At 49.5% G+C, this 10618-nt stretch overlaps 1 protein-coding gene across 2 annotated transcripts in view; it reads right to left on the minus strand.

Annotated features, from left to right (window-relative positions):
• DGCR2 (DiGeorge syndrome critical region gene 2) overlaps window positions 1-10612 on the minus strand; it is a 48882-nt gene extending 38270 nt beyond the window's left edge. For both annotated transcript variants that reach the window (XM_035340962.1, XM_035340961.1), the window contains exon 1: window positions 10411-10612. In XM_035340962.1, the coding sequence (XP_035196853.1) occupies window positions 10411-10489 (79 nt within the window). In that variant the 5' untranslated portion in view covers window positions 10490-10612. The remainder of the gene's footprint in view (window positions 1-10410) is intronic.
• Between the last annotated feature and the right edge of the window lie 6 nt (window positions 10613-10618).

Here is a 10618-nt window from a genome sequence, read left to right on the forward strand (position 1 = left end):
TTCTTCTTGCTCACAAGTGTCATTCACTTCGATTCATTGTCTGCTCTTTGTCTGCAGGGTAGATTCAATGCCAGAAAGGATTTTAAAAAAAAGAAAGAAAAAAGAAAACACACACACACAACACAACCTTAGGCAGTGCGAGAGACCCGGCACTCAGCCAAGGCAACAACATCAGAGCTTCTTGAATGGGAAGCCTGGCTGTGATTTCCTAGGTCTTAGAAAATACAGACTTTGTGTTTCATCACTGTGGCCACTTACTTATTCCTAAGATTGAAAAAGAAAAAAAAAAAAAATCTAGTTCCCAATTCCCCAGTACTGCTAAAACCAAACAGCAAAACAAATTTGCTATTTGAACCGAGCTAAAAGACTGAACTATGCAATGCAGCACTATAGGCTGAAAAACATTTTATTGCCCTAACAGTGAGGGCAGCAGCTAAGCAAAAGGTCGGCTTGTTTGTTTTTTTTCCTAAAAAACTGCAATATTACGATAATAAGTAGATAGGGAGAAGGATAGAGCAAAATGCAGCACTGGTGCAAGAAAGCATTCAATACAAAGCCAAAGCCACAGGTACTCAAGAAACCTTTCATATGGCCCCAAATTGAAGCCCACATTTCCACTACACTAACAACCTTGTTCAGGACTTGTGATGTGTATGTAAAGCCTGAGGTGGGACTTTAGGTTTTAGTACAGAGACCTAAACCCGCACAGCCCCAAATTTTTGCCCCTCTCCACTGCGGTGGCAGGCGATCTTCCTAGAGCATAGGAAGTTTAGGGACGTGGGAAACGAGCCTGCTGGAGTCCAGCTTTCTCAGACCCCCACTACTTAGGGACCACGCTCATGCACCTTCAGAAAACTGCGCTATGCCTCACAGCAAACTTAAACGCAGGCACATACAATGCATTCATTTGCCTGACAAATGCAGCAACAGACAAAAAGTCCATTAAAAACAGGTAACAGTAATGCTCAGCAGTTCGTCAATTCTGTTGAAGAAAAAAAGCACCGTAAAAAATTGCCTTTACCCCTTGCAGTCCACACCCCCAGGGCAGGACAGACAGATTATCCCACGAACACCACAAATACTTAAACTGACGTGGCTATCTGGGTGCCTCGGCTTAGCTACGTCCTGGTTCCATCCCCAGTCCTCACACCTCAAAGCTTTGCCTTCTAAAATCAGCTTTTATGCCAAGATCCTCATATTGCCACGCAACTAAATACTTTAAAATCTTTTATTAATGTACACGGACCCTTCCTGGGTATTTTCATTTTTTTTTCCACGGAGCTGGGGTTATTCTGAACAAGGAAAAGGCATCTTGTTCTCAGCTCTGCCTTCAAAAGCTTGGCAGCATGACCCGCACCTCTTTCCTTAAGAAGACATCTGGACTGCGCCTCCTCCGGTACGACCTCCAGCACATCCAGAGCCACCTGGGACTGCAAAACCACACAGCAGAGCCAGCAGCCCCCGAAGGAGCAGGCTGGTCATCAGAGGCATTTGCATACAAGCACCATTCGTCCACAGTGTGCAGATGGTGCTTGCTGGAACGCCCCTCAAAAGAGATCTAGAGAATCTCCTGCTAAAAGCAATCCAGACAGCACTGCTAGACCTTGTAACCTGCTAGGTGCCTACCTACAACTGCCCCAGAAATTCTAAACGTGTTAGAGCAGCCCCTCTCCTCCTCCAAACAACTGCACGTATCCTCAGGGTTAGGCAAGTACACACGCTATCAGGGCACTCTGGAGTCATGGCTAAGGCACAATATTTGTTCTTACGCAAAGCTTTGTTTCCACCTAGGAAGGACCACCAGGGAAAGAGTATTCCCCATGACCAAGTAAGCTGTAGGTGTGAAAAAAGTAGCAAGAAAACAACGCTTACTCTACAGAGACAAGAGTTTTCCACAGAGGAGAGGAAAGCTTAAATCCAAAGTTTTATGTGAACTACACGAGTATTTTCTTTACGTCAGGTTTCAACAAGAAGAGTATTCAGATGAAACACGATAACAGCAATTCAAGAGCTATCAGAGCAATCAAGGCTAATTTGTAGCCACCGTTAAACTGAACGTAGGAATTGCCAGATTTCAGGAGTATTAGGAAGCTGTCCCATTTACTTCCAACAAGACAACACGTGTTTCTGCTTTGCAGGAAAACAGAAAAGCTAATGTCACAACATCTTTTTTCAGTACAGGATTCAGAAGCTTTTAAACATATCCTGAAACTTTCAATCCAAGCAAATTCAGTGGAAGTGCAGAATTTAAGATCAGGCATGTACTCGGAATACCTTGCTGCAGTAGTTTTTAATGCTAAGTAAATAGGTAACAGAATTCTACCTACGAAGTCAGGTGTTTTTAATCACACTGTTCTCCAAAAACTAACCCCATTTCTTAATTTTAAAACCAAATGTTCATGGAAGAAGCTCTTTCCAGGGCCCTAAAGGTCACAGTTTTAAACAAGAAATATGGTCTTAAACAAGAATTTAAGATTTAGGGGAGACAGGGAACTGCCCAGCAGGGTTGGTGCACCACCGAAGCATTTGGACAACGCTCTGACACATGGCCTGATTTTTGGGTGGTCCCGTGTGGAGCCTTGAGTTTGACTCAATGATCCTCGAGAGTCCCTTCCGACTTGGGATATTCTATGATCCTACGATCTATATGCATGAGCACTATTCAAATGCAGCCCACACTGACAAAGCTTTCGCTCCTGCTTCGTTTTTTCCTTCACATCTTGCACCAGGCTTGAGGAGCAAGCGCCCAACACTTGAAAGCAAAAATTTGATACACAGAAACATTCTGACCTCGCATTCTGAAAACACATTTTATCCTTTGCAAAGTAGCTGGTGCAGAAGCTGTCATGTACTGGAGCAAATGGCTCGTGCCTTGAATAGCATTCCAGCGCTCTGGCGGGGCTGAACACGACAGGAATGCAGCCAGAGCTAGCCCCTGGTGCGGGTGTCCGCGGTGTGCGAGACCGCGTGCTGCCTTACTCCGCAGTGAAACAAGTACCTGGAGAGGAGTTTCATATATCAAATCCCTCAGCTTCCACCAGAAGTCAGCAAACAGAAGCCCAGCATGCTCACAAAGAGCTGCCTGGCCCGTTCAGAGCGGCGGATCGCTCCCCACGCCTTCTGCCTGCTCTCGCACTGCCAGCGCCCTGCAGCTCCTCGACCAGCTTCCATTATGCAAGCGTGTCAGGTACCGCAGCACGGAGCTTCGGCTTCGCCCTTTAAAAGCTGTCACATCAACAGAAAAATTACTCACATCCCACCCTGTTGTGCTTAGAAAGCCAGAGATGAGCACTTACACAACGCAGCATCCTTGGGCGATTTCTCTCTGCTCTGCCACCAGACCTGGGGGGTGCTTCTGAATAAGTCTTTGCACTCGGCTGCCAGTGCTGCAAGATTCCCAGTGCATCCAGCTTTTCATCATTCATTCCAAGATCTCAGTAACGCAGCACCTTTATGTTACTGCATCTTAGTCGGTAAGGAGCACTTTAGGCGTAGCAATTTTACAAATTCAGAAATCAAAACCTGCAGTTTTAACTAGTCCTAGAATAAAAAAGTTGCAACGTGTTTTACAAGCGTGGCATACACAAGGTGAAGTGCACAAGCTCAAACCAAGCAGGTGTCAGAAGCTGGATGATTTTTGCTTTGTTTTTAAAGTGTAGAACAAAATATGTTGCTCTTAAAGCGGAAGAAATCCTTTCTACTCGAATAGCTAACAGAATGTGAGCACAGACAAAGCAAATCCATAAATACAAATGCGGGACAACTCTCACCCAGAGCTGCATCAAATCCCTCCCTGCTGCCCATGCCGTGCTTGGCTCCAGCTCCCTCGTGCTCAAAACTCGGCCCCGGGGACGCTTCGGCACTTCAGTCGCAGCACCCGAGGCTGCCGCAGGGAAACCCAGCTGCGGCCAGCACGGAGACTGCTCATCCCTCTGCGAGAAACGGCACTGAGTGCAGTTTTTTCTACCAGCTCTGGTCCCCACGAAGCCTCACTGTGCACCCCAAGTAATTCAGCCCAAATAGGGAGAGGTATGGAGAAGCACAGCACAGGAGGAATATATGAAGGAGAGGATACAACACAGGAAGCAGAGCTCATAAATTAAAGTACAACAAGAAGAAAATCGGTAAGTTAAAGGACAGAAGAGCAGGGAAAAGCTAAGTGCAGTCGAAGAGTCACGTAACTCACGCGCAGCTGAACCCACCTTTCCGTGCAGAGCTGGCTGACGGCTGTCAGGCACCAGTCAATAAGCAGTGGAAACTAAATTTACAGCTAGATCAACCAGGTTTAATTTTAATTAACTTGGAAGCTGAATGTTATGTTGTTTTGCTAATGTTAACGAGGCAACTATCAATTCCCATTAAGCTTAAGAAAATTTGTACTTCTCAATAAGCTAATTGGTAGGCAAACGCTGACAACCTCCTTAGGAGCTCCGTATAACCAACGTCATTAAGATGCTGTTATCAAACACAGCATCAGCAGGCGGACCCTCCAACACAAAGATAACACCAGAAGTGTCATGGGAAACCACGCCGTGCCGGAGGGTTTGACAGGCTGGGGAACGTGGATTAAAGGTTAATCCTGAACCCGCGTTTTCAAACAACTCAGCCGCTGGAGCTGTGCTACAGCTCGTCGATGACTTAACCAAACGTTCCGGTTCCTCCTCGATTCTCGGCAGGTTGTCCACAAACGGTTCCATCGGTGCAGCTGTGTCAGGGCTTGTGTCTGACCCATGGTGGTACATAAACCCTCTGCGGAGAGGCAGCCTGGAGCAAGGACGGGAGGGACCATCACTGACTGAAAGCCGGTGGCGCTGGCACCAGGATGGGCTCGGGAAACTGGCAAACAGTTCTTTAAAACTGCCGCGCACGAGGGATACGCGTGCAGCACCGTATTTAGACAGGGATAATATGCTGCGACTGCAGGATGAGCAACAGATTGGCAAGTGGCTTTACCAAAGGAATCTGCTGTTCAGACTCTGTCACAGGAAATCATTACAAACGTGCTAGACAGCGAGTTACCCTTCGGGAACTGCCTGTGCGCAGATTGTGTCGGGACAGGCAGGGGGACAGCCTCATCTCTCAGCACCCCTCCTGGCCACGAGGCTCCAGCAGCCCGCGCTGCCACCCTCATTCACTGCGGGACACCGGGACACAAAGGGAGGCACGCGGCTATCGCCATCCCCCCGACAGCCATCCCCCCGTTCCCTGCTTTATTGCGTGACACTCGGGAGCAGAACGGGAACTCCTGCTAGCCGTGGCAGAAGTTATTTATGTGCACCCCACAGCGTGAAATGAAACTTTATAAAAGTTGCAAGAAATCACATTAAAAAAAAAAAAAAAAAAAAAAACAGCAGAGACTTGAGCATTACCCAAAGACAGATTCTAGAGATAGCTACTGCTCCTGCATTACAATTCAACAGCAGAACCAGCCCTAAATTAATTCCAGGAGACAGAAGGGTTCGTTGAAGCCTCAGCTGGTTTTCTGACATTCACCAGGGGATTTCACATCGTTCCTTCTTCGTACCTGAAGCCCTTAACTCTTGGATCGAGCTGTGCCATTCCCCCGGTGCCTGGGGAACACAGGGCACAACCAGAGGCTGCAGCAGTGCCCTGTTCTCTGCCACTCCTGTGCTCTGGCCTCATCTTACTCTGCTCCCAGATGTACCGAGGGGACAGAGAAACCACGTCTGTCAGAGTCCCCTTTCTGATTTTGAGAACCCAACCAACCCACACAAGCTGCCCTCTGTCTATGAATTCCTTTCTCCTCCTTTACTCTGCAGCCAGAGCAAGCAGCAAGCCCACTCGTGGCCCAGAGTTTGCGTGACCATTAACACCGGAATTACCAGCCTTGGAGCATCAGACCGGCTAACGAGGCCTGGCACCGCCTGCCCTGTGCCTACACTGGCAGCAGCTGCAAGGAAGAGTTTTCAAATCCATCACCCTCGCTTCGTGGCTTGTAACAACAGCAAACAGCAGAGCCCTGAAACACCGGGAAAAGAGAACGCCAATATGTAACAGGAGGAGGGAAAAACCAAGAGCTGGCAGGCTGAAAAACAGGGGGCTTGCGAGGGGGCAGGCCTACTTCCAGCAACACCGACTGAGGAGCAATAAAAAAAAAGCTGTCTCACATCACGCAGCCCTCGCTTGGGAATCCGGCTGAATACAGACAGGGACTACAAGAGCCTGGAACAGAATAAACACCACTCACCGCGGCTTTCTCTAAGGTCGAGGCAGTGAACAGAAAGCAAAATGAGGGTTTCTATTTGCTTGCTGACGAAATCTCTTCAGAGCAGAGGAAGGCTGCGCCTAGGTCACGTTTAATGACCGAGTCCTCGGCCGAATTCACTAATGCAATACAATTAGTCAAAACCAGACAAATTCCAGCCGAGCATACCAGTTTTATTGCGGGTGTGTCTGGACTTCTCTCCCCAGGAGCCGTGCTGTGTTTCAGCCCCACACCTACGGGCCGAGCACCAAGGCCCCGGCGAGCCCCCGCGCACCGCCAGCCCCACGGCACGCGGGACGTGCCCGCTTCGAGCCAGGGGTGTGGGGCTGCGTAAGGAGACGTCTCGCTCTGGCAAATGGTTCCGTACGCGGCCCATCAGATAAGGTGCGCCGAATTTTTTAGAAACAAAACTTAGGTCATGGAATTACTTCCTCTAGCCAGCTTTGAAGTGGAGAAAAAAGCTGCAAGGAGGAGAACTCCATTGGCTTTTAGCTGCCTGGTAAGTGCTCTAACAAGAGAGCCCAATGACCTACATTCACAAGCCTCTGTACTAAACCACTGTTACAAAATCCAGCATAAAGCCTGACCACGTTTAAGTGTTTTCCATTAGCAAGCAGCAGTATCTTGTTACAGAAACATGAAAACAAGTTATTGTCGTTAGCAATGATGACCTTAATTAATCCTCTAAACACTATTCTAAAATGTGCCGCCTGGATCATCTCAGGCTGCTTAAGCTCCGAATATTACTTAAAGACCCCCAAACCTTTGCTCTTCAGTTGTGTGACGGGATCCCGACAGGAACTTCTTACACATCCTCTAGCCGTGCTACAGAAGTGAATTCTTAACAATTTCAACCTCTGGCGCTTTTCAGACAACTGACAGAAACACACGAGTGTCTAAATCCAGTCTGACACCAGTACAGCTTACTGCAGCTCAGTGAAAACCGTCACTGAAATACTTCTTTACCTAAAAGCAACAGCTCTCAGCTCAATAACCTGAAGCAGATGTTTCCAGGTGTCCTGAAAAAGAAATTAAGCCAAACCCTACCACGGTAATGAGCTCAAACAGGTGTCTGAACACCAGGTACAGTCAATTTAGGCAGGGTTTAAACGAAACGCGATGGCAGTCTTTCCCTGTACACCCATGTAGTTGCAAAGGTCTGACACACTCAACTCCACATGAGCAGCTTCCACAGATAATGAGTAACGCCAGCTAAGGAGAACTGCTCTGCTAACACACAGAAAGGAACCTGCAACAAAATAAAGCAGAATAGCAGCCAAAACGAACAGTTGGTGGTCAAAACAGAAAGGGAAGGAAAAGGGAAGGAGAGACTCTGGGACAAACACGTCCAAGCTGAGATTCTCAAAGGCACAGAATTACCATTAAAAGCCCCCAGGCTCAGAAAAATGTAACTGCCTGTGGAACATTTAGGAATCTGCATCTCCACAGCCGGCGCTGATGGATGTTCCTGACGTTGTTAGTGATGGTGCTAGTGTAAAACTGACTTTTGTAACCAAGACAGAAAAATCCACAAAGAAAGGAAACATAGATTAGTTTTTAATAAATTAGGAGAGAAACTATCTCACCCTAAACGCAGAAAAAATGGGTTCCTGTAAACTCACTGCCTTTCAGCTCGCCTGAAAAGATACTACAGTTGAGGAGGCTTAAAAGAAGGTTTTATTTATCTGAAGAGCACAGCAAGAACACGGATACAAAGCTAGTGTCAAATTAACATGGAAGTACAAAGAGGTGCCTGATTCGCCGGGACTGAATTGTGAAGGGACTACACATTCATCTCCGAGTACATAAAGGCTCCCATCACTCTGCAGCACTCATTTGATAGCTCCAAGTACAGATTTAAGTTAAGCAAGCTGCAGGCATCCTTTGTAAACCAGTAAGACAGTTGCTACAATACACAGGTTTAAAGAAGCAGGAAGAAAAACAAACATCACCAGGAAAAATAAATTCCAAGCACTATTCTGCCTCTGTGAAGAAATCCATGCACTTGCCCCGAGGAGGCAAGGGAGGCTTCATTACCATTATCTTTGTTTAAAATGGGAAATTTGGTTCTGCGCATCCTTGCACGAACCAGATTTTCCCTATTTGCACCTTTTATCTCAGGATAAACCCCGACACTATTTAATCTGCTAAGGAGGTGATCTAATTGAGGTGGTACGTGAAGCAAGTTAAAAGCAAACCGTGGCAGAGGGACGCGAGGGTCACCTCAGAGAGACGACCCGAGCTCACGGCCGTCCCCGGGAGGAGGACAGGCACCACCATGGACAGCTCAGGCAGGGCGCTCCAGTAAACAGGATGGGCGAGGGCATCCCAGAAGGAATTCGGAAATTCCTCCAACAGCACCGAGTTCCAGATGCCACGCTGCACGTGGCTGCGTTACTTCACACGGAGGTGAACCGAGGTTCGTACCTGACATATGGTTCCACGCGTAACCGTGCGCGTACATATGGGACGACACATATGGCTCGAGCAGGGTTCAAGCGATGCATATGGAGCTGCTGCAGGGGGATCCTAAAGCTACAGGTTTCAAAGCCAGTGTTGTACAACCTGAGACAGGCAGTTGGGGTATGTTTACAAGCAGGATGTTTCTACCAGCGTAGCTATAAGACCACAGATCGCCAAAGCAGATACATTAGAGCAACAGTGAAGAAAAACCATTCACCTCAAAGGAGCCAAATTCAATGAAAAACCTGTCTTCCTCCATCAAGCATCAGCTGCTAACTGACATTCGATACCACACTAGAGCAACGACCGTTCTGACACAGCACGGGAAGTACCATTTTCTAGTTCTTAGGAGGCTACAATGCCCAGCTCCGTACCTCGGGGGTCAGGGCCAAACCTACCCAGCTGTAAAAGGACACGAAACCGTGAATCTCTGCTGAAGGCTTCCAGCTAGCAGTTTGGCCGCCCGTGGCACTTAGTGCCAGCTACAAAGGCGTTTGCCTGAAATCATTTTCACGTAGTATCTTCTCCCACGTAGGAGCCTCTCGCCGTAACAATACTAGCTAGGTTGGCAACTTTTCTTTTTGGCTACTTAAGCGCACGCCATAAGCCCTACATACACACACTGCGCTGCCAACGGTGCCAAAAAAACAAGATAAAACAAAGCAAGTCACACACACAGCAGTTTCAACACCCGAGTTAGTTATTTCAGCGAGGCTGCCTACACTGACCCAATTGTGTTTCAGCCATACGGAGAACTTGCTGGAGCACACTTCAGTAACACTGTTACATTTTATTAGTTTGGGCCATAAAAGTTATTTTGAAGAGAAAGGACACGGGAATTTCAAAGCTACCAGAGGAACGCTGCCGCTCTCACCTTCCTATTTACCAAGGGTGAGGATCACCCAGGAGGAACCTCCCTTTGCAACGGGAGGACAGCTTCCAAGCCTGCACAGCCGCCCCGCGCTCCAGCTGTCGGTTCTCTTTGGCAGGAGCAGTCGGAGACGGGCGAGAGCTCTGCCAAACTTCGAGGGAGCTCAGCACCCAAGGAGAAACCTGAAGCAAGCAGCGGAGCTGGAGAAGCGGGAGCTTCCAGCCAACAAACACCAATCGCTTCTGGAAGTTAATAGTCTTAGCATTTCAGACCACTGCGCCTGCCGCATGAATTCCGCCATCAAATTGGAAGAAGGAAAGATGCGAAGAAGCGAAAAGAGAAGTGGGAAGATGACACGAGAACCGAGACGCCACAAGGCTTTTCTTTTTGGAATAACCAAACGTCACACCGAAAGCGGGGGGCTTGGGGGTCACCGCCGCTTCCCCTCGAAGCGTTACCCCTCACACGGAGGCGAGCTGGGGTCCCGGCGCCCGCAGCACAGCGGCAGGTGAGCAAGGAGCACCTGACAGCTCCACCACGCCGCGGCCCCCCCGCCAACCGAGCGCAGGGCCCCGCAGCGCCCCGCCAGAGCCTTCCAACTTCCCGACCCCTGCCCTAACAGCAGAAAGCCGCCTCCAGCCTGCACGGGCGCTGCCGCTCCCCCGGGCACCTCACCTACACGCTTTCAGGGGCACGGAGCTCGGCAGGAGCCCAGCTCGGGGCACAACTTCCCGGCTGCGGCCGGCTCCGCCGAGCCCCCCGGGGCCGCACCGGGGGCAGCAGCGGAGGAGGAGGAGGAGGAGGAGGAGGAGGAGGAGGAGGGAGGAAGGCCCGGCCCCGCCGCCCCTACCTGGCCGCAGCGGCTCGGTGATGCTCAGCACCAGCAGGAAGAGCAGGAGGAAGGTGCCGCTGTCCGCTTTGGGCACCATTTATCCTCCGTTCATCCTCCCCCGGCGCAGCGCCACAAAGCCGCGGGGCGACGAGAGGCGGGAGGAAGGGGAGGAGGAGGAGGAGCCGCCGCCACCACCGTCGCCACCGCGGGCCCCCGGGCCGCACCG

This window comes from Oxyura jamaicensis, chromosome 15 (assembly GCF_011077185.1).
Source record: "Oxyura jamaicensis isolate SHBP4307 breed ruddy duck chromosome 15, BPBGC_Ojam_1.0, whole genome shotgun sequence".
In the NCBI taxonomy this organism is placed as follows: Eukaryota; Metazoa; Chordata; class Aves; order Anseriformes; family Anatidae; genus Oxyura; species Oxyura jamaicensis.